The following is a 24,652-nucleotide window of genomic DNA, read 5'->3' on the forward strand; positions in this document are numbered from 1 at the left end:
CATTGTTTTCATGGGGTTACATCTGTTTCTAACTTTTAACTTTTCACAATGAAAGATAATTTTCAACACTTAAAATTACAAAATGTCTGTAGTGATCACATTTATGTGTGTGGGTCTTTCCCTAGTGTTGATGTTTGACTTTTTCTCCAGTCTTAATGATTTAATCTTTTGCCTTTATTTTACTTAGTATTATTTGCCATATCAAATCCTTTGTACAGCAAGGCAGGGTGTGAATAAGTTAATTTTATAATTTAATTCAGTACTCATTTTACTTTTCTCACTAATAAACAGTTTTGTCTGCTTATTTATATATTTAAGACATTATTTACAATGTCTTAAAAATTAGCAGTTTCTCTGCACTATTATTTCAGTTTTGATGAAGATATCATTTCAAGATTTATAAAACTATAATTATAGTACATAAGTAAACACCTTTAAGTGTCCTACTTAGAAAGATCTATACCCCACCGTTTTGAGTAAAAGATAAAAATTTGTGTGTAACAGTTATTGGAAAGGGAATCTTATGAGAAGTCAAATGAACTCACTTCAGATTCTTGACCTTTGCATCATTAATTCATAGAGCCAAGTAGCTTGCTACTAGACCATTTTTAGAGGAGTGACTCATTTTTATGATTCATTTTTCTGTTAGTTCGATAAACATTTTCTTGTGGTAGCCTTTATTAGCATATCTTCTAATGCTTTATGTATTTTAAAGCTTTCCACTTAAATATCTTGTTTCTTAGCTGTTTCCTTAGTGATTAAAAGTTCCAGTTGTTACTATCAATCTATAACAGCTGCAAGAACAACTCTGCTTTCCAAACTAGCTCTCCTAAATTCCCGTTGTTAGAGTTGGTATCTATATTTAGCTGGTGGGATTAAATTGCAAAGGCTTCAAGCTGGGCAAAGCACACTGATCTGCCTTTTTACAGCTAGACCTGTGTGCTGCAAGGAGCTAAGGCCTTCAGTGTCCCCTTCCTTATCCAGGTTACTCACAAAATGGATTCCCAGCGGGAACTCGCAGAGGAACTGCGGCTTTACCAATCCACCCTTCTTCAGGATGGTCTAAAAGATCTCCTGGATGAGAAAAAATTCATCGATTGCACCCTTAAAGCAGGTGACAAAAGTCTTCCTTGCCACAGATTGATTTTGTCAGCTTGTAGTCCTTACTTCCGTGAGTATTTTTTATCTGAAATTGATGAAGAGAAAAAAAAGGAGGTTGTACTAGATAATGTAGATCCTGCTGTGCTTGATTTGATAATCAAATACCTGTACTCTGCCAGTATTGATCTCAATGATGGAAATGTGCAAGATATTTTTGCATTGGCCAGCCGCTTTCAGATCCCCTCAGTGTTCACTGTCTGCGTTTCTTATCTTCAGAAGAGACTTGCTCCTGGTAACTGTCTAGCCATCCTAAGATTAGGACTTCTTCTTGATTGCCCGAGACTCGCCATTTCTGCCCGTGAATTTGTGTCTGATCGCTTTGTACAGATTTGTAAGGAAGAAGACTTTATGCAACTGTCTCCACAGGAGCTGATCTCAGTCATTTCAAATGACAGCCTAAATGTAGAAAAGGAAGAAGCAGTATTTGAGGCAGTAATGAAATGGGTGCGAACAGACAAAGAAAACAGGGTGAAAAATCTTAGCGAAGTGTTTGATTGTATTCGTTTTCGCCTAATGACAGAAAAATATTTTAAAGATCATGTTGAGAAAGACGATATCATCAAAAGCAATCCAGAACTCCAGAAAAAAATCAAAGTTCTAAAAGATGCTTTTGCAGGCAAACTCCCAGAACCTAGCAAAAATGCAGAGAAGACTGGGGAGGGTGAGGTGAACGGTGATGTTGGTGATGAAGATTTGCTTCCTGGTTACCTGAACGACATTCCCAGGCATGGAATGTTTGTCAAAGACCTCATTCTATTGGTTAATGACACAGCCGCAGTGGCTTATGATCCCACAGAAAATGAATGCTACCTTACTGCACTGGCTGAGCAGATCCCTAGAAATCATTCCAGCATTGTTACCCAACAAAATCAGATATATGTGGTAGGAGGACTATATGTGGATGAAGAAAATAAGGATCAACCTCTACAGTCATACTTTTTCCAGGTAAGAAAGATGATTTTTATTTAAGTAGAGCTATTAAAGTAAGGCTGTTTTTCACCATCCGATTAGCCAGTTTATGAATTATCCAGGCTGTTTGCATCATATTCTAATTGATACCCTATTGTAGTCCCTTGTACTTGTACTACTTAGAACACTGATAAAAGTATTCTACTGCTTGTTAATATTTAATAAAGGTTTGGTGAAGAATGAGGTTCCAATTAATGTGTACTTCATGACTTAAGATTTGCTTTACACTCTTTTAACCAAAATATGTTTATAGTTGATGGTTATTATAATTCTTCAAAGTCAAGTCTTTCAGTAAAAACTAACTTTGTATACTCTTACCTGAAAAACAGATTAATATCTTTTCCTAAATCATATTCTTTCCCTAGATCAAAGTACTTCACACATTGTAAAGTGATACTTGGCCAAATTTTCTTTTTCTCCCAGTTTCCTTTTTTCCCTTAATTTGAAGTTCTTGGAGATTGCATTTCTTCTCTTATTCGTGGTCACTGCCTAAAAGATAGTTTTGTTCAAGATGAAAAGAACTTACATACATATTCTGTACACTTTGGATTACCTAATAGAAAAACTGCACAAGTGTCACTGATTTGAGTTAGTTATATTTAGAAGTTTTTATGTTATCACATTTATTTGGATCAGTTATAATTAGACATTATTACGACTTAATGATCTATTATTAAAAAAAAAAGAGGAGGGCTAGGTTGCAGCTCAGTGGTAGAGCACTTGCATAGCACACGTGAAGCACTAGGTTCCATCCTCAGCACCACATAAAAATAAATAAAGGTACATCTACAACTAAAAAGAAAAATGTTTTTTAAAAAGAGAAAAAACAATCATTTGTGTAACCACAGAGATTTATAGGAAAACAAGTCCTCCTAAACTAATAAACTCTCTATATGTGTTTAAAGGGAGATTGATTCATATTATCAATACATTATAGTTTATCAGTTTGAGAAGGAAACAGTGGCTTAACCTTTATCTTAAATAATGCTATGTAGCTTACTACTATCTCAAAAGAGTTTGTTTAGATCATAGCTAATCATGGCTTGGGGCTTATGGCACTTGGGTTGGAAAGGCCAAAGATAAGCAAGTGTAGAATGTCATACCACAGTCACAATATGCTCTCAAAGTGTATGACATATGCATTCACCAAATACTACCTTTAATTTTTCTGATCTTAAAAAATAGTCATAATAATACATATTTAATCATGTTTCTTAATTGTCAAAGTTCCAGTAAAAAATATCATAAACATTTGAATATGGATCAACAAACTTCCCAAGCCCTAATTTTAAATTCAGACAAGCTTCAAAAAGAGCAAATTCAATGAAAAAGACTGTAAATACATACAGGAGGAAAAAAAAAAAAAACATTGACAACAAAGATAGAAAGACAGAAAGAAACAAGGGAAACAGGGAAATCATAGATTCAAGGAATAGTTACAGTCATAGAATAATACCCCAAATCCCTTGAGGTTTTGTTTTATTCTATTTCACATTTAATCTATGAAATACATCACAACCCAGCCCCTTTATTTCAAGTATCAGTTTAATCTTAATCTTTATTTTCTTCCATCCTATTACTACTCTTAATATTACTGGTACAGCTTCTGTAATTTCTGACTCAAGAACCTGCTTAATGTTCTTTAAAGCTACTAAAGCAGTTGTACAAAGTTAGAAGGTCGACTTCCTGTCATTAGCCATGTCTTGTCATTTTTAAAAGGCACAAATGGTAGAACAAGATGCCAGGATTAAAAACACCTAACTAGGGCTGGGGAGATAGCTCAGTTGGTAGAGTGCTTGCCTAGCAAGCACAAGGCCCTGGGTTCAATCCCCAGCACTGCAAAAAAAGAAAAAAAAAAATACCTGACTATAAAAGAGGGTTATAACACACAAGAAAGTATTTGTATGAGAATTTCAGAGATTATATTTTCCTGCTTGGTCACATATGTTTAAAGTGTACAAATTTAGTAATAATTTGACCTTTGAATGCTTAGAAAGATTACGAGAACTTCTTGCTTAGTAAAAGAGTTTGTCCCCACCCTCACCCCTGCTACAAAGAATTAATAGATTCATCATTTTAACAGCACCAGATTTTAAAGTAATCTAGGTCCAAGCCCTAATTGTAACAATGAGAAAAGTGGAACCGAGAGAGTTTAAATAGCTTGACAGCTCATCCATAAAGAGGCTGGCAGGCAGACTGCTGTTCCATCTGCTATAGAACGTACCCCATGAAGAGCAATATGGGAAGGGAGACAGTACAGAGCAAAGTGGGAACAGAGCCCTCAGCTTAGTAGTGTGCTGGCCGTGGTTCCATTCTTTAATAACAAACTATAAATTTATATAACTTGAATTTGAATACTGCCTAAAAGCTTGTGAATTTGGGCAAATTAATCTTTCTGGGCCTCAGCTTCCTCATATGTAAAACAGGCATAATAAAAGTGCCTATCCTGGAAGACTAAAGGAGATTATCTGTCTAAAGCATTTGGTTCAAAGCCTGTCACAGAGTCAAAACTCCCTAGGCACCAGGCAGGGTTGCATATGCCTGTAATCCCAATTACTTGGGAGACTGAGGCAGGAGTATCACAAGTTCAAGTGCAGCCTGAGCAACTTAGCCAGACCCTGTGTTAAATTCTAAAAATTAATTAAAGGGCCTAGGGATGTAGCTCAGTGGTAAAGCACCCCAGCTTTAATCCCCAGTATCAAAACCAAAAAAATAAATGAAAATTACAAGAACAGAAAACCTCTGTGTATATATTATTATTTCTTTTTTTTTTTCATTTTTAGTTGTAGATGGACACAATACCCTTATTTTATTTATTTATGTGGTGCTGAGATTGAACCCAGTGCCTCATGCATGCGAGGCAAATGCTCTACCACTGAGCTACAACCCCAGTCCTTATTATTATTTCTATTATATACCACCTTCTTTTTTGCACATGCGAGGCAAGTACCCCACAACTGAGCTCCAGCCCCAGCCCCATATCACCTTCTTGATCAAAGAACTTTTCAAAAATGAAAACATTAGGGGCCACAATCTAGATGTTGAAATTAGTGAATGCAAACCTAATAATGTATGTGCAGGGATTAAAACCTCTTGTGTCATTGTTTAACTGGGGTTGCTAGGCCAGATATTGAGAGACATCCACAGATACCCTTCCCCGTCCCATAGCCTTTTTTTGTTCACAGGTATTCTCGATATCTAATGAATCTCAGTTTTATTCATTTTTCTTCTGCTACCTGAAATGGCACCAGAGAGAACAAATCTATAACTGCACTCCCTCAGAGAAGAGTTTTCTTGTCCCTTGCTATTCTAAAATGTGAAGTGGAAAATCTTTAAATTATAAATAATAAGCACTGAAATGGAAGCCAATTGTGCCAAGATCACCTATCCTAGAGCATAGGCACTAGCAGGGTCATTGTAGGCTTGGAGAAGTGGAGTAGCAAAAATGAGCCAAGTTACTTCTAAATATAAATCAAAAAGAACTTCTCCAAAGACTGGGAAATTCACACTAACACTTGTCTTTATCAAAAATAATAAAGTAAAATATAAGGAACCTCAAAATGTTTAAAAGAATGAAAAAAGACATTGCCTAATATCCCAGTTGTTTGTGGACTGAGCGACAGGTCCAGCTGTCCTGGGTGCCGGCTTGGGGATCATGTTAAATATAGCATTCAGGGGTCATTCACATACTGTGACCCTCCTTCCTGTAACAACCTGTCTTTCCCCAGGGTCCTAAAAATATTAGATTCCTTGTTTAAAAGCTGAACAAGGGAACATAGGAAGAAAATTTGATGAGAAACTTCAGTGTTGTAACTAACCTCTGCTGATGTAGGGACTAGAGATGTAGCTCAGTGTGGTAAAGCACCCCAGGTTCAACCTTGAAGTCTTGAAGATTTTGATACTTTATCTATTTTGGTAGGCCAAGTAAATTTTCTCATTCTTCTTGATAATCGAGTGAAAATATGATACATGGGGACTGTACATTTATTTTACTTGTGAGATCTTTGAATTTTAAACAACATAGGTATAGCATACTTTTTGGTATACCTGGAACTTCTTTCTACCAAGCTCCACAATTCCTCATTTTTTTTTTCCAGCTCGATAACATAGCATCTGAGTGGGTTGGACTTCCACCTCTGCCTTCAGCTAGGTGTCTCTTTGGTCTGGGAGAGGTGGATGACAAAATCTATGTGGTTGCAGGCAAAGACCTTCAAACAGAGGCTTCGCTGGATTCAGTATTATGCTATGATCCTGTGTAAGTTGACATGGCATTCCTGTTCCTATAACATATTCATATTTTTGGAATCTGGAATTGATGAAACATAAATTCTATCATCTAATTTTAGGGCTGCAAAATGGAATGAAGTAAAAAGTCTTCCTATCAAAGTCTATGGTCATAATGTGATTTCACATAATGGGATGATATATTGTCTAGGTGGAAAAACAGATGACAAGTAAGTACTCTGAAATTTCCTTGTGATTTATAACCAGGTGATCTTTCTGTTACAAGTTTCTCCCTCTTTTCATTTGAGTCTTCATACTGAAATGGGACTTCTCACTTATCATATTTTGGAAGTGAAATTTCAAAACAAAATTGTGAAAAGTTTTTGGAGGATATTATACATGATATCCAAAGGAGAATAAAACTTATGAGTTGGTAAAGTAAAAATGTAGTTACCCAGCATACTACTAGGAATGATCACAATGCCTTAATCAAACATTGGAACAGTGGAAAGGCAGCAGCTAGGAGTTTAATCAAATCTTTTATTTGCCTAATTTATAACTGTATTTTATAGTTTTCTTATCCAATTAGCCATAAACAGATAAAAATTTAAATGTACTATTTAGTATAGTATTTAAAATATATCTACTAAAAGAATAATGCATAGAAAATCATGGATTTGTACTTCACATTCATAAGGTGGAATGTAGTAAGTTAAGTTCAAAACTGAAAACCATGGTGATTGAAAAGAGGGCAGTTATTTCTTCAACAGCATGTCATGTATTTACTCCTAGACAGAAGTAATATTCAAAACATTTAACAACTGTTTAAAACAGGCACTAATCAACCAGAAAAAATACTCCCTGGTCTCCACTAGCACCAATCTCTTATGAGAAAACCAAGACCAAGTTTCATATATAAACCTAACTTGATTTCTAGGTGCTTCTCAAGGGATAGGTAACCTGAGTTCAGAGTGCTCCAGAGGTCAGTCAGTTAAGCCAGAAGCCTGTCTGGTAAAATGAAGATTTTCAGGACTGGGGTTGTTGTGGCTCAGTGGTAGAGCACTTGCCTAGCATGTGTGAGGCACTGGTTTGATTCCCAGTACCACATATAAATAAATGAATAAAATAAAGATCCATCAACATCTTAAAAAAAAAATGAACACTTTCAGTTTACATTGTGAGAACTAATCTCATGCTCTGGAAAACTCTGCCTGATTTGGCTTGTCATCAATTCTCCAGGCTATTTAATTAATATAGACGTCCAAAGTGAACTAAAATTATAAATTATGAGGCTAGGAGTTCAAGACCAGCCTGGGCAACATAGCAAAACCCTATCTCCAAAAAAAAAAAAAGGAGAGTAAAATATCAAATATGAAAATGAACTCTATTCTGGTTATTAGTCAAAATGAGAAGTGTGACTTTAAAAAGCAATGGTTTTTATATAGTCTATCCATATGCAAAGATAATAATCTGGAATTTTCATATCCACCTTAATTCTTCCAATTTCCATCAAATTAATATCTAAGAAAGGTATATTAAGGAAGGGATATAAAAACCCACACAGTTCCTCATCTTATTTGGAGCATTTTTCCTCAGTAAATGGAATGAAAAATCTCAAAGCAGTGTTCTGACTTAGGAAACATTGGAACTCTGCCAAATGATTTAAATTGTTTCCTTTAAGTAGCATTAGTAATGAGGAAATTGATATGTCAATAAGAAGCATACAGGTCTTGTGAGTAAGAATATATTAATCTTGAGAATATGATTGAGATGACAACATTACTTGTCAAATGTCAAAGTCAAAAACTTTGAAATGAGTCACTATCAAAAAGTAAGGGTTGGGGCTGTGGTTTTAGCTCAGTGGTAAAATTGACATGTCAATAAGAAGCATACAGGTCTTGTGAGTAAGAATATATTAATCTTGAGAATATGATTGAGATGACAACATTACTTGTCAAATGTCAAAGTCAAAAACTTTGAAATGAGTCACTATCAAAAAGTAAGGGTTGGGGCTGTGGTTTTAGCTCAGTGGTAGGTGCTCACCTACCGAGCAGGTGGCCCTGGGTTCTATCCTCAGCACTGAAAAACACATTTTTTAAATTTAAAAAAAGTAATGGGGGCTGGAGTTGTGGGCTCAGTGGTAGAGCACTTGCCTCGCATGTGTGAGGCACTGGGTTCGATTCTCAGCACCCCATATAAATAAATGAATAAAATAAAGGTCTATCAACATCTAAAAAAAATAAAATAAATAAAATTTTAAAAAAGTAATGCCTGAATTGTACTAGTTACCACTAATGAATTTGAAGAACATGATTTTGTATCTTGCTCTTGATAAGCTCTTTTAAAATATTTTTTAATTGTAGATGGACATTTATTTTATTTAATCATTTATATGTGGTGCTAAGAATTGAACCCAGTGCCTCACACATGCTAGGCAAGGGCTCTACCACTGAGCCACAGCCACAACCCCAGCCCAAAGCTCTTATTTGGATAAGAACAAGACAGTCAAATATTAGAGTAAATGTTTCTACTTAAGATACCTGGTCTTTTATAAGATTAAGGAAAAAAATTCTCACAAAAAGTTGGGGTATACAGTTTCTTGGGTTTTTCTATTGTTATTGTTATTGTTTGTTTGGTGTTACTGAATTATCCAGTTAAATGAATTAATTATTTCATATTATGCCTCCCATGGCTCAATTATGAATACTTTAAGAAACCAAAGAACATCCTGAGAATAACTTAGATATCTAACCTATAGTCTTAGATTTCTTCATATGAGAAGCAAAGACAAATTATTAATAAAGTTGCTTTCAAAAAAAGGATGTCTAAAAGAAACACTTGTTGTCTTTTCTATTTACAGAAAGTGTACAAATAGGATGTTTATCTACAACCCCAAAAAAGGAGACTGGAAAGATCTGGCTCCAATGAAAACCCCTCGTTCCATGTTTGGAGTGGCAGTCCATAAAGGCAAAATTGTGATTGCAGGAGGTGTTACTGAAGATGGTCTTTCAGCTTCAGTTGAAGCTTTTGACCTCAAAACCAATAAGTGAGTTGCCTTGCTTAGCACGTGAATCACTGTATATTTTAATTGTTAACACTGGGTGAAATTTAGCTTTCTAATCAAGACATGGGAAGAAGGCAGAGGCACAGATTAAAGAGTAAGTATTTTCATCTAGGTTTCTTCTGTTCTTACTGTGTTAAAAATGTTAAATTCTTAACATTTTGGTGCATTCTGTGCATTTGTAACTTGGAATACATTACCTTTAATTTAATGTTGACATGTTCTGTTGCCCTTACTATTATTAACTTAATTTTTTGAATTTAGTCATTCCAAAGTAATACCTCTGAACAGTTGTATACATGTAGCTGAATATACATGTCTCTAATAGTCATTTGCTTTGGAATATTTAAGGATAAAACATCTTCACTTGTTAATAACTGACATTTGTAAAGTATGAAAAGTCTAATTTGTGCTTTTTGTAATTTTCTTCAAATTTTTCACTTTTCTGCCTTTATTGACAATGTAAAAAGATACTTGACATAATTTCATATACTGTTACTCTTTTTAAAATTTTTTAGTTCGCACATCTGGATAAATACAGACTTTTTATACTCCTTGTTGAGCAATGAAGAAAAAATATGAACACTGCTATTAATTTTTTTTTTAGAAACTATGTATGCCTAATTACAAAATAGCCTTTAACATCTGAAAATCACAAAGAACTTCAATAGAACAAGGCTTGATGACTATTAAAAATAATGCTGTTGAAGACTATATAATATAGGTTAATACTAATAATGTAAGAAGTTAAAAATCAGTACATAGTTATATCGTTCTTAGTTTTATTCATATTTATGGATGCTTTTATTTAAATGTTTTTTAAATGACAAAATTACACCAAAATATTGCTTATGATTATGTCTGAATTTTTACCACTTGAATTTTTAAATTATAATTTCCTATCATTGTTCAGTAAACAAACTTTCGCATTTCTTCAAGTTTTACAATGACTACATTTTCAATAAAATACCTAGATGGGAAGTGATGACTGAATTTCCCCAAGAAAGAAGCTCCATCAGTTTGGTTACCCTGGCTGGATCCCTGTACGCCATTGGTGGTTTTGCTATGATTCAACTGGAGTCTAAAGAGTTTGCACCCACTGAAGTCAATGACATATGGAAGTAAGTGCTCCAATTTTAAAGCCAAATATTAAATCATATAACTGATAATTGATATACAATTTTGTGGTAAATAATAAGCTGGACTTTTCAACATGCAAGCTGTATCTTGGTAATAGATTAAATATTTCCAGCCTAATTGAACTTTTGCATATGCCACTTACTGGGTCAAGTACTGCTTCTAATTAAATGTGAACTTAGGAAAGAACTTATCTGGTCCTGTTTCTTAATCTGTAAAATGAGAATTGGACTATTGTTCCTTTAAGCTCCATTCCAGCTCTGAAAATATTTAATGCCCCAGGCATACAGTAGATCATAGACCACTACTGTCCCATTAGGGGGTTTATTACTTAAGAAAAAACAGTTCTGAAAGAATATTTAACCCTTTGATTTTTTCCATGAATTCATAAAATGTATTTGGATTTCATTTAAATATTCTTCCAATTGTTTGAGGATTCAGTTAACAAAGGTTTTGTTTTGTATTGTTTTGTTTTGTCTTTCTTAAAGAAAACAGTGAAAGCAGGAATCCATTTTACCTCCCAGATAGGTGCTGGCCACTTCTTCTAAGTATGACACTTGCAATAGTCACTCATTAACCATTTTAGTCAAATGTTTTTAAAAGGACACATTTTTACCAGTGAATTTGATGCAGTAAATACTAAAGGAAATCAAGGTCCATGTAGGAAGTCTCAGGAGCTTAAGTTTAAGTTTGTGCTATGAAGTCACAGAGTCCTCGGCAGGGCCTATGGTATATAGATATCGGGTCACCATCAGGATACCACGTGTCTGCCCAGTAGCCTCTGCTGCCCTTAGCCCAGGCACTACACTTGCCTATCTAAGCTTATAGAAGGTACACTGTGGGCGTCCAAGGTAAGCCTAATGAGTTTGTGCTGTACCCTCATCCAGAAAGCTCAGGCTTTCCCTGTCAGCTTAAAAGCCCGCCCCCTCTGCTGGGCACTGTGGAGCACACCTATAATCCCAGAGGCTCTGGAGGCTGACGCAGGATCGTGAGTTCAAAGCCAGCCTCAGCAAGAGCAAGGCGAGAAGCAACTCAGTGAGACCCTGTCTCTAAATAAAATTCAAAATAGGGTTGAATGCCCCTGAGTTCAATCCCCAGCACAACCCTCCCAAAAAAAGCCAGTCCCCACTTGCAAGGATGGATGCCTTTATCTATTCTGTTATCATTTTGTCCAGAGCTTTCCTATCAAAGTATAGTCTATGATACAGCATCCCTGGCATCTCCTAGGCGCCACTTAAAAACACAGAATCCCAGGGTCCACCTCAGTCCAACTAAGTTAGAATCTGAATTCTAACAAGATAACCAGTTGATTTGCTTGCACATTTCAGTTTATAAGTAGAGCTTTGGGAAAGTTCCACTTATACTTAGTTAGTGAAAACACACCACTAAGTCTGAGAATGCAGAGTGGGTTTTATTTGTTCTATACCTGAAATACCAGACGGTTTATTCCCAGCTGGTGAACTGGAAGACTGAACAGCTAGTAGCTTAACTAAACCATTATTTTGTGCATCAAACATCATTTCCTTATGTTATAATAATAACTGTGTTGTCAAGGATGAAAAAAAGAAAAGAAAACAAAACAAACCTGGTTTCCAGGAAGCACAGTGTCTAGACTTAGCAAGAAGGTTAGATGGGGAAGGCTGAAAGCAATAGTGGGGCAGGGGGCCAAATAATGGGAAGGTTAGGATATTTGGAAAATAAGACCAGATGCTGAAGATAAATAGGCAGTGAGTCTCAACCCTGACTGTAAATTTCAATTGCCTGCAATGCTTCTAAAATATACCACTGCCTGGGCCTTCACACTCACCAATTATATCAGAATTTCTGGAGACAGAATTTCCTAAGCATCACTATTTCCTAAAACCTTCTCAGATGATTCTAAAGTACAGCTAAGGCTGAGAAACACTCCTGGTAAGGAATCATTCCATCAGTCACGTGAAGTTCACTTGAGTCACGTCAGGTCCTAATGGTAGTCAAAGCCTAGCTGCCCTAATAGGAGGAGGTTATAGGTAGCAAAAGGAAAAGTACAGCATCTCCTGCTTAAAGTGCCCCTTTGTTGCTGAGTGGAACCTGAATGAGGGATCCTGTCTGATTGTGGTTTATTTTGCAATTAGGGTAGTGGTTCCTAAACTTGACTAAACATTGGAATCACTAGAGAACTTCAAAAAGTAGTAAAAAAAATTTTCCGACCCCTGTCGATTATGATTGGTATGGAATATGGCCTTGGCTTTGGAAATTGTGTTGTGGACCTTTTAAAATTTCCAAAGGTCTCCAGATAATTTCACATGTGCAGAAAAAATTTTGGAACCACTGGATTTGGGGAGAAGAGGAGATATTTGTCACTATCTGGCTATCTATTTTTAAATTTAGAAATTGGTATTTTCTAATTTGGGGTAATGTCTGGAGCAATGGTTCTTTTTTGCGGGGGAGGCAGTACCAGGGATTGAACTCAGGGGCATTCGGCCACTGAGACATATCCCCAGCTCTATTTTGTATTTTATTTAGAGACAGGTCTCACTGAGTTGCTAAGCGCCTCACTAAGTTGCTGAGGTTGACTTTGAACTCGAGATCCTTCTGCCTCAGCCTCCCAAGCCGCTGGGATTATAGGCATTCGCCACCGCACCTGGCTGGGAGCAACAATTCTTAAACTTTGCTGCATATTAGAATCATTTGAAGGGTTTTTAAAAATCCTCATACCCAGATCATACTCCATACCAATTAAGTTAGTCTTGGGGGATGGGACTAGGTAGCAGAATTTTTGTTTGTTTGTACCAGGGATTGAACTCAGGGGTACTTAACCACTGAGCCATAAACCTGGCCCTTTTCAATATTTTATTTAAATACAGGGTCCTGCTGAGTTGCTTAGGGTCTTACTAAGTGGCTGAGGTTGGCTTTGAACTTGTGATCCTCCTGCCTCAGCCTCCTGGGTCACTGGGATTATAGGCATTGGCAGAAGCAGCAGCAGCAGAATTTTTAACATTTCCAAGAGGTTACATTGTGAAGTCAACATTGGGAACTTGTATCTATTTATATCTACTGCAGTGGTTCCCAAAGTGGCATCCTGTACCACCCTGGCACTTATTAGAGATACAAATTCTTAGACCTCACCTTAGAGCTGGTAAATTGGAAGCTGTGAAAGTGGCTCAGAAATCTGTTTAAACAAGCCCTCCAGGTGACTTGGATATATACCAAAGTTGAGAGTCACTGATCTTGAGAAAGGTAACTGCCCACTTGTCCTTGACATCCCAGTGAACCTCTCTCTATCCAGAGATGAAAACTCTCAGTATTCCACACTCTAAGCCTATGGACTGTCTTACTGTGATTTATAAAAATATTTTAAAAATTTAAAAATTACATTAAGCCTCAACCTCTTATGCTTACATGTGGTCATCTTTTCTTTAGGTCATTTAAACCCATTTTTTACTCTTAATATGTTGCCCCAAATTTTATATAATTAAGGTTCTTTATTAGTAGTAAAACATTTCTGTCTAATTTTCTCTACATAAAAATCACTCAGTTCCCAGTACTAATGTTGAGGAGAATTAAATTTGGGACATTGATGAAATAAAGCCAGATGATGCATATTTTATGTAGTTATCAGCTAACATATACATACATTATATATATATATATATATATATATATATACACACACACACACACACACACACACACACACACACACTTTGGTAATGAGGATTGAACCCAGGGGCACTTTGCCACTGAGTACATCCCCAGACCTTTTTATTTTTTATTTTGAGCCAGGGTCTCACTAAATTGTTTAGGGTCTTGCTAAATTGCTGAGGATTATCTCCTGTCTCAGCCTCCTGAGTTGCTAGGATTACAGGTGTGTGCCACCATGTCCAGTGGTACCAGCTAATTTTAATAATTGTTCTAAATCTCACTAATTCATCATAGAGCGATTTTGCATATTTCCTATGTGCCAAGACTTCATAGCTTCTGGAGGAAGTTGATACTAAGGTAGAAAAATGTTATTTATCCTCAAATACCTTTTGGCTTATTGAAGACACAGATATACAAAGTTTGAAATAGAATGATAATTGCTATAATAAATACCATATAAAGGACTATATGAGAAATGAAGAAAGCAACAAACTCTGCTTGAGGAAGGCAAGAAAGGCTTTAGAGAATGCAGCATTTAGAAGTTTCTCAGACAAAGCTTGAAGAGCATTCCAGACTCTAGGCAAAGTAAACGTCACAAACACATTTCAAGGAATGTCGAATTGTATCTTCATAACTTTGAATATTCAGAGATGCAGAGCAGTTCTTACCTAAAGTCAAGTGTGAAGTCTGAGTAGTCCTCGAACAACAAAGGGGAAGAGGAACACATTTTTATGGCGTGACCACCTTATATGAGGTGCCATGCTAGGTACTAGTGAATGGGAACAACTGAAATCATAATTAAGGCTGCTAACAGTCCCCGCTTTACCCCAGTTCTTAATCTTAAGGAAGAGTTGGCTTACTGTGACTCAGAGATCAGCCATCTTCATCAGTCCAAAGGAGAACTATTAACTGTATAGGTGTCCATTATTCCTCTTCTTGGGACAGTTTGATTCCCAGAGATTAAATTGCTAGGAATCCAGATTAAATACTGTAACAGTGGATCAGGCATACGTACATTCAGAGAATGCATATTTTGAAAGGAATTAAAGTATTATTCTACCAGGTAGGCTCCTCCTGTTCTGGGTAAGAGCCATAATATTTTTTTTGAAGATGCACATTTGTATATGGAACACAGGGAAACCTATAGAACTATCTATTTAATAACTGCTTATTGATATTTTTTTTTCCTCTACCAGGTATGAAGATGATAAAAAAGAATGGGCCGGAATGTTGAAGGAAATACGTTATGCTTCAGGAGCTAGTTGCCTAGCAACACGTTTAAATCTCTTCAAACTGTCTAAACTATAAACAAGGTGACAAAACAGAATAGATTGAGAGGTGGTTTGTTTGAATAATAGTGTTTAATTTATTCTGTTTTTAAAAAGCCTGTACAGAGATTCATGTAGAGATTATTCAATAAGTTATTATCTAAGAAGTAAAAAGAACATCAAAATCTTGGTCATTGACTTTTCAATGCCATAATCAGATCTTGAAACCATTTTCTAATAAGAAATTAAATATTAAGTTGAAAAATTGTTTCTTGTTAATTTGTCTTAATGAATTGTAAAGGAGCCTCTAAATTTGAGTTGTTTCCTAATCCTTTGTATTAATAGGGAAACTTTATACTTGTTTTCTACAAATTAAATACATATATATGTGCCCATTTTTAAAATGTTTTAAAATATCAAAAACTTTCCTTATGCTTCAATCTATGACAGGAATCCTATGCATTATATTAAAGGTTACAAGTCATAAAATTATTTGGAAATGATACTTAAGGAATGTAATAAATGAGTCTCATTTGGAGGGAAAAAGTTTCAAAGTAAAAGTAATCAAATTGAAATGGCCTTTCTTTATTCTCCATTCTTTTTGTGACACTAGTATATTATCTGTGATCTCCAAATCAAATTTTAAAAAATTTTTAACTTAAAACCACTAAATCATTGTTTTCATACCATTAACAACCATCTGTGAAAAGAAGGTGAGTGCCATCAGGAAACAGACTGATAGTTTAAACTTCTGAGGCAGAGGGTGGAAGAGGTATACAGTCATTGGTTTAAATTTTAGCTATATTTCAGATAAAAGAGCTATTCGTGAAATTTCTGATAGCAGGAAGTATGACTGAATGGTTCCATTTTTTGGACATGAAGCCCTACACTATTTCTTCTTAGAGTATATCATAGGTTGACTCCTCAATCTGTCTATAATCATCAAATTCAATTCTGCAAGTCATCAACTAATCATCACTTTTATTCTAGACATGTATCTTGTTGACATGTATTTGACTACTATCCTTAAACATTATGTTCTGAGATTTGAGACCAATTTGGACCATCCCATGATTGTCAAGTACTTGCATAAAGAACAGAGATGTGTTCATATGGCTTTATTTTCTTTATCATAAATATAGAAATATATTCAACAAAAACAGTTTGGATCTCTGAAGTAGAAGTCTGGTTACTTTTCTGTATTGAAAAGCCACTGTAATCCCAGCAGCTCAGGAGGCTGAGGCAGCAGTATTATAAGTTCAAAGTCAGTCTCAGCAACTTAGAGAGGCCCTAAGAAACTCTGAGGCCCTGTCACCTGTGGTCTGCTAGCAGAGGAAATAAGTAACCCTCGGAGGTGTGGGATGGCTAGAAATAAAAATCTGAAAAAGTAATGTCAAAAAATAAAGCAAAAGACAGGAAAATACTTTTTAAAGCAGGGACTCGATGGGTAGAAAATACCTGATGGGTCTCATCCTAACAAAGGGAAAAAGCCCACGAATGCTTTATTTATAGTGAAACACATCAGAGGGATTTATTGTAAGGAGGGGTTCTTCAAGGTAAACAAGAAGCCAGAGGCTGTGTGGAAGTTGGCCTGATTGGGGACGTATCACTTGCACAGTAATTCTTCCTCCACCAGGCAGCTGGCACTCAAGACTAGTTGGAGCACTGATCTCTCTCTACCTCAGAGGAGTGCATTTGAACCTAGGCTGTCCGAGCCAGTAAATTCCGCAGTATCACAGAATTCTCTTTGTGCAGGACATTTGCCAAGGCAATGAAGCTGTCTCAGGTCGGTGAGATTACAGCGAGAGTTCTCCGAGGAACACACTTCCACTTAGAGAAGGCTTAGACACGCCCACAGTTCATTCACAGCTTCCAACAAGACCCTGTCTCTAAAATATAAAAAAGGGTTGGGAACGTACCTCAGTGGTTAAGTGCCCCCAAGTTCAATCCTCAGTACCAAAAAACAAACAAACAAGCAAACAAAAACCACTATATTGATCTGAACTATATACTACGAGTATATCACAAATCCCAAAGGTGGGAAACCCTACAGGTTCTTCAACAATAAATTTGTTAGTAAAAGTCAGGGGTAGAGGGGATGTTTATAAAGACAGATGTTAAAAGGTAAGGGGTAGGGGAAATTTTGGTGTCCAAGGATTCACACCTGGGAGATAGATAAAACTGTAAGACTTAACCATTAAATCAGAACAGAGATAACTTTCAGGGAGAGAATACTCTCCATGTACACAGGAAATTAAATTGTAAAAATAATGTTTTTTACAGGGCTTCTTTAGGGGAGGATGAAAATGCTCTGGAATTGAACAGTGGCAATGATCATACAAATATACTAAAAATGACTAGATTATACACTTTTAAAAGGTGGATTTTATGGTATGTAAATTATATCTCAATGAAAAAAAGATTTGTTTTACACACACACACACACACACACACACACACACAAAACCATTCAATCAGACAGCCTAGTAAAAGAAGAGTCAGAGATATGGTACATGAGAAGTTAGATTATGTGTAACAAGAAGCAAAAGATACACCAGAGTCATTTAAGTAAGATTTCTATGTATCTCAAATATATAACAACTGGATTTTCAATTATTTATATAAAAAGGACAGTCTAATCATTTTATTCTAAAAGATGCATAGTAAAACACTTTAACTTTTCAAGATTTGGTTCTTGTCATTTGCTTGAGAAATAGAACACATTCATGTAAATGAATAAACAGAATTTAGTATATCTGTTACTATAAATGAATATCATGAGGAAATTCAGGAGGAAGAATGGTGGATTAGTCTGTCTATTATTGTTATGACCAAAATACCTGACAAGAACAACTTTATAATAAAATTAAAAGTTTGGCTCGTGGTTTCAGAGTTTCACTTCATGGTTGGCCAACTCCATTACTCTGGGCCCAAGATTAGCCAAGAACATCATGGTGAAAGGATGGGACACAGCAAAGTTGCTCACCTAGTGGTAGCCAGGAAGCAGAGAGGAGGAGCACCAGGGACAAAATAAAAACTCCAAAGGCATACCCTGGGTGACCAACTCCCTTCAGTCATACCCTACCTGCCTACAGTTACCACTTGCTTTAGTTTGCTCAAATTATTAATCCATCACATGGATAAATCCATTGATTAGATTATGGTTTTCATAAACTAATCATTTTACTTCTGAACATTCCTGTATTAACACAGGAGGTTTTGGGGGGACACCGCATATCCAAATCTTAACAAATGGATACAAGGAGGTATCCTTCACTTGCTTACTATTCTGTTTTTTGCAAAAGTTCACTTCTGCAAAATCATTAAATATTGGGGCTCAAGTCATGCAAAGTCAGGCGATATTTTAAACATGTATTTCAACTAAGCCCAAGTCAAATATTAATGAAGCAAATTACATGCAGAGCACACATTTATAATAGAAGGCACTTTGGCTACCAACTATAGGACAGAATGAATTTAGAGGGCCCAGGAGTCATAAGATAGTCAAGTTTCAGATGGTCAGTCCCATTACTACCCGCCTCACACACTCCACGTGGCCTAAAGGAAGTGCTAGGAATTATATAATACACTAGATCCCTCATAACTATTTTACTGTAAATGTGTTATAAGACAGAAAAAAAGTCCTTATTCCCCTAGCTTGTGAAGGATCAGACCAGGCCAAGATTGGACCACTGAAACTAACATTCCATTTCTGTTTCCATTTAGAAGAAAACTCATGTCTCCTTCCACTTTCTCTTGGAAATAGTCAGGTTTTCAAATACCACTTAACAAAAATCATTTTTCAAAGTCAGTGATGATTTTTATGTGGCCATTCTGTGTGTATGGGAGTGGGAGCAGTATGAATCCAGGATCTATCTCATGCTTAAGCTCATGTTGCTAAATTTAAAGGGCATTTCACAATGCTCCGCTTACCTAACTTATTAGCAGTATTTGATATAATGGTTCACTTCTTCCTCCTTGAAATGCTTCATCTTGGCTTCCATGAAGTATTACTACTTTCTCTGACTTTTCCTCCCACCTCCTTGGTCACCCCTGCTCAACCTCCTTTGCAGTTTCTTCTTAACCTTTTAATGCTAGAGCACCCTGGAGCTCAGGCCTCAGGTCTCTCCTCACACTTTCCTCTAATCAAGTGATTTCATCTACTCTTGTGGTATTAAATACCAATGATAATTTTCAAATTTATATCTGGAGCCTGGACCTCTGTCTCCTTACTTCCTAACTCATTTACTGAATTGTTTGGTATCTCCACTTAGATTTTAAAAAGCATAAACTTAACATGTCTAAAACAAACCCGTGATCCTCCACCACTCGCTACCTTCCTCCTATAGACTTCCCCATAATGAAAATACCCTTTTAATTGCTCAGGACAAAAATTTAGTATTATCATTGACTCTTGTTTCTCTCTTCCCTCATATCCATCATTAAGCAAATTCTGTTGTCTTTACTTTCAAAATACATTGTAAAAACCACTTTTCTTTACATTCACTGCTACTATTCTATCCAAGCCAGCATCCATTTCTTGCTTGGATTATTGAAATGTTCTTTAAATGGTCACAATCCATTTCTTGCCTGCTAATAAATCTGTTCCTTAGTACTTTTTTCTCATCTCAAGAGAGCAACCAGAGTGATACAGTTAAAATGTGAATTCTCATCATTCCTCACTTGAAACCCTCCAATGGCTTCTCATCTCACTAAGAGAGGCCATGAGGGTAGATCTATCAGACTGTTATTGCTTACTTTCCTTTTATTATCCTCCCACCCCACTTCCCACTTGTTCTGCTACAGTCCACAATAAATCCCTTATTATTCTCAAACATGCCACCTCAGCATATTTGCACCTACTATTTTTTTAAAAAATATTTTCAGTTGTCAATGGACATTTATTTATTGATTTATTTTTATGTGGTGCTGAGAATCGAACCCAGTGCCTCACACGTGCTAGGCAAGCACTCTACCACTGAGCCACAACCCCAGCCTGCACCTATTATTTTTTAATTGAGTCAGGTCACTTAAATAAAGCACATACATATGTGACACACCATAAAAACTCATTTTAAATAAAAATTACAATCATGATTTGCCTGTTCCAAATATATGTTCTCTCAAGTAGTCCAACCGAGCATCTTTCTGTGACAATGCCATAGAGTTCCATTCAAAATGAGGGATCTGTAAAATAAATAATGTAGTTTGAATAGAAGTTTCAAAGCAGCTACAAAAAACAACATGGAAAACTTATAAGTACTACTGAGCAAAAATGCAGGAATCCTATGAAATTAGTTTATAATAGCATAGCCTTTGAACCTTTTTTGGAAACTAAGTGGGTATTTGTTTCTAGACACAGCCTAGAAGACCTTTCTTCGCCTCATAACTCCTTTAATCACCCCTGTTCCTACAACATCAATGATGGACATTTTTTCCTATATTCTCTCAATGCTTGTATGTTAGATTTTTCCTTTTGTAACTGTCCATCTCCACAATGCCAATATCATAAACTAAATACACAAATCAACAGATCTTCTAGAGACAATAAAAGAATGATGATTTTTCATTTCTTAGTCTACTAAAAAAAAGGTGTTGTTTCAGAGATACCTTAATGTAACTTTTTTAATATAAAAAGGTATTATAGAACTTTCATGTTAAAGGAAAACACATGTATAGCCAGTATTTCTTTTTTTATATATTTTTTTTAGTTGTAGATGGACAAAATACCTTTATTTTATTTACTTATTTTTTTAACGTGGTGTTGAGGATTAAACCCAGTGCCTGACATGTACTAGGCAATCACTCTACTGCTAAGCTACAACCCCTATCACCAGTTTCAAAGGCTGAGCAATTCATATGAACGTTTCATACCTGAATGACACGATAGCCCAAAATTTCCAAATGTCGTTTTTTCATAGCAGATTTTCCTTTTATGTGAGGGATATTTCTACAAAAAGCTTTTGAATCCAAAAATTCAAAAGCAATCCTACATAAAACAAAAATAAATATTTACTTTAAAAATTTAAATGAGAAACTCAATAATTACAAGTCTTTCAGGAACAAGAATGCATCTTAAAGTAACAAAAGCCAAGTGAATATAAATGAGTATACCAAGTTATTTTTCTAACTCAGACATTAAAAACTCAAAACAAACTTATTCATTAAATTGAATTATAGTAAATCATCTCCTGACTTTCATATTTGTTTCTTTGTCTAATATATACTTACTACATGCCTACTCTATATTCATAGGGAACTTACACATAAAGTAGCATAATTTATAGTCAAAGAACATATGTGATACAGTAACTAATGCAATGTAGGAGGGGCTAAGTGTTATCAGAAAAGAAGAGTGAGATGGGAATGGAAAAGAACATACTATTTACATTCTGTTAAGGATAACTAGGTCAGCACTTCCAAGAAATCCCCAGGTTAGGGACAGCTGAAGGCAAGACATTAGGACAGAAGCCACAGGACAGGGAAAGGTAAATTGTATGAGATATATGAAGAACAAATGCAACTATAATCAGTGCTTGATAACTGAGGTCATAATGTATCAATGCCAAATTTACTATTTAGGTAAAATCTAAAACTAGGAAATAAATTACCTTTCAGCTCCTGGTGGAAGACTTGATCCAACTATTTGGATATTTGATTCCCAGTACATTCCTGGTAGTTTTCCAAAAGTTATATTATGGCTTCCATAAGGAATAGGTTTTTTTCTTTTATCTAAGATACACTCAAACTCTTAAGGAAGTACAGGAATTGATAGTAGAAGTTAGACAAATTCTTATAGGTAAAAGTTTAAAACATACTTTATTTTGCTTTGTTTTGTTTATGAATTCAGGGGCTCTCTATCACTGAGCTATATCCCCAGTCCTTTTTATTTTTTATTTTGAGATAGTTTCACAAAGTTCCCCATACTGTCCTCAAACTTGGGATCCTCCTGCCTTATTCTCCAGAGTAACTGGGATCACACACATGTACCACCACACCTAGTTTAAAATATATTTTAAATATATAAACATATATACATATACATACACAAAAGAATGATAAACCTAATAATCCAACTTACTAATCCAGCTTACTGCATAAGATCTGGCCAATAGCACCACTCTTTAAAAATCAATCAATAAAAAATCAACCAGCAATTATTAATAAACCATAGCCCAGGGCTGCATTTAGCACTGTACAAGGCCAAATCACATAAAAGATTTTTTTTAAATATTTTTTTAGTTGTTGATAGACCTTTATTTTATTTATTTATATGCAATGCTGAGAATCAAACCCAGTGCCTCACACATGCTAGGCAAGCACTGTCATTGAGCCACAACCTTAGCCCTAAAGTTTTATTTTAATTTCCTTAAGTCTCAATCACATTTGGAGAAAGCTAAAAACACTTCTCTGAAAACTAATAAAAAAAAATTTAAACATATGTATGTCTTGCCTATATGAACTTTACATAAGGTTAGTTAAATTAATTGAATGGGAAAGTTCTTTTTAGATAAATTTTAGCTAATAAATGTAGAAGGAATGATAGATGTGGAATATTGCTATACTGCCATCCCTAATGAATGATGCATTTACGCAATGAGTGATCATTAATGACTGCTAAAGTTAATATGTAAAGAGTTGATGAGGAAAGTTTCTAATGAATGAATCAGTTGCTGACATACAAACCCACAGCAAAGCATTAATAAAATAACACAGTGATGTAATGCAAAAAGCACACATCATGGCCAAAATCAAAGCAACAACCTAATCTAAAATTCATTCAAGCCTCTAGCTCTGACTACTAGTTTATAGGAAATACAAGAGAAATATGAGTAGATTAAATGTCACCACAGGGTCACAATTGGAGAAGTCTTCAATTATGAAAACAAAAATTTTCTCAATAAATAAACTTATCACAGAAAAAAAGAAAGAAAAGTAGAACTTAAAAAGACAAATCAGGACTGGGCATATAGCTCAGTGGTAGAGTACTTACCTAGCATGCATAAGGCCCAGGGTTCCATTCCCGGCATTGCAAAATAGAAGGAAAAACAAAACAAAACAAACAAAATAAATGCAATATTTGGATCCCAATTTGAACAAATAAACTATAAAATAAAACATAAAAACAAAAGGCTATGTGATATTAAGAAATTATTATTAGCTATTGTGGGGGAAGTAATGCTGATACTGTCATGTTTTTAAAATCATCCTTACCGTTTACACAGGGTACAAATGGTCATGGAAACCTACCCAGCTCTACCCCTCCCACTCCAATCCGACTGCATGCAGGACCCACTGGGAGAGATGCATTTGGCAGGAACTCGGAAGGGTGGGGGTGGGAGAAATTGGAAACTGAAACATGAACAGGAAACATGGAGTCTGAAGGTGACATAGGGGACTAAGACTTAGGTCCCCTACCACACAATTGGAACCCAGGGGAGACCCTTGGGGAATAGTCTTCCAGCATGGACCAGCAAGTGCTGGGCACTGGAGGTGCACTGATTTAAAATCTCCAGACCAACTGGCATTCAGTGAAGAGCCTGGAGCCCACCTGAGCCTAAACTCTGCCTGCAGGATTACCTCTCTCACTCTAGCAATCCAGACGGTGGAACATCATGCTCCAGATGAACCCACCTAAACTTCTGAAAAGAGAAACTGAGAATCTTTTGAACTCTAGCGAAAAGAATTCTTTAACTTTTCATCAAGATCTTTTTTAAAAATTCTTTTTCTCTGTTTAATTGTGACCTTAATGGTACATGGACATTTATTCATATTCATATTTGTTTTTTCTCATTTCTAGCATTTTTGAAGCCTGTTATTTTTCATCAGTTTTTTGTGAACTAGGATGCTTAATTAGTATATTTTCATTTTATTTTGTATTTTTATTTTTAATTTTTTTTATTTTTACTTTATATATTTTTCCCCCCGTTTCCCTTGATTTTCTCTTCTACTAACAGTCAATCTTTATTGTTCTCTCTTTCACACTTCCTTTAATTTTTTACTACTACTTCTCTCCTCCTCCCTCATAATCATCACATCCTATATCACTTCTGTTCTCTCCCTATCCACCATTTCAAATTATAAACCCTTTTGCAAACTTGTTTTTATTGTAGGCAATAACTGATCATATCATTTCTGTGTATTATAATAATTAACATTATAGATATCATAGTAGGAACTATTTGGTTTAATGCTATACATTGTTTGC

At 35.6% G+C, this 24,652-nt stretch overlaps 2 protein-coding genes across 2 annotated transcripts in view; one reads left to right on the top strand and one right to left on the bottom strand.

Moving 5' to 3' along the window:
• Positions 1-912: 912 nt before the first annotated feature.
• Klhl41 (kelch like family member 41) lies at positions 913-17,891 on the top strand. Its single transcript, XM_047543726.1, has 6 exons — positions 913-2,106; positions 6,228-6,385; positions 6,477-6,584; positions 9,215-9,400; positions 10,390-10,536; positions 15,373-17,891. The coding sequence occupies exons 1-6, from the start codon at positions 997-999 to the stop codon at positions 15,482-15,484; spliced, it is 1,821 nt and encodes a 606-aa protein (XP_047399682.1). The 5' UTR covers positions 913-996; the 3' UTR covers positions 15,485-17,891.
• Positions 15,379-24,652, bottom strand: part of Fastkd1 (FAST kinase domains 1) — a 45,966-nt gene continuing 36,692 nt past the window's right edge. Inside the window, 3 exon segments of the mRNA XM_047543724.1 lie at positions 15,379-20,631; positions 21,319-21,433; positions 22,056-22,194. Of these exon segments, the coding sequence (XP_047399680.1) occupies positions 20,536-20,631; positions 21,319-21,433; positions 22,056-22,194 (350 nt within the window). The 3' untranslated portion in view covers positions 15,379-20,535.

The sequence above is a fragment of the Sciurus carolinensis genome, chromosome 3 (genome assembly GCF_902686445.1).
Source record: "Sciurus carolinensis chromosome 3, mSciCar1.2, whole genome shotgun sequence".
Classification (NCBI taxonomy): Eukaryota; Metazoa; Chordata; class Mammalia; order Rodentia; family Sciuridae; genus Sciurus; species Sciurus carolinensis.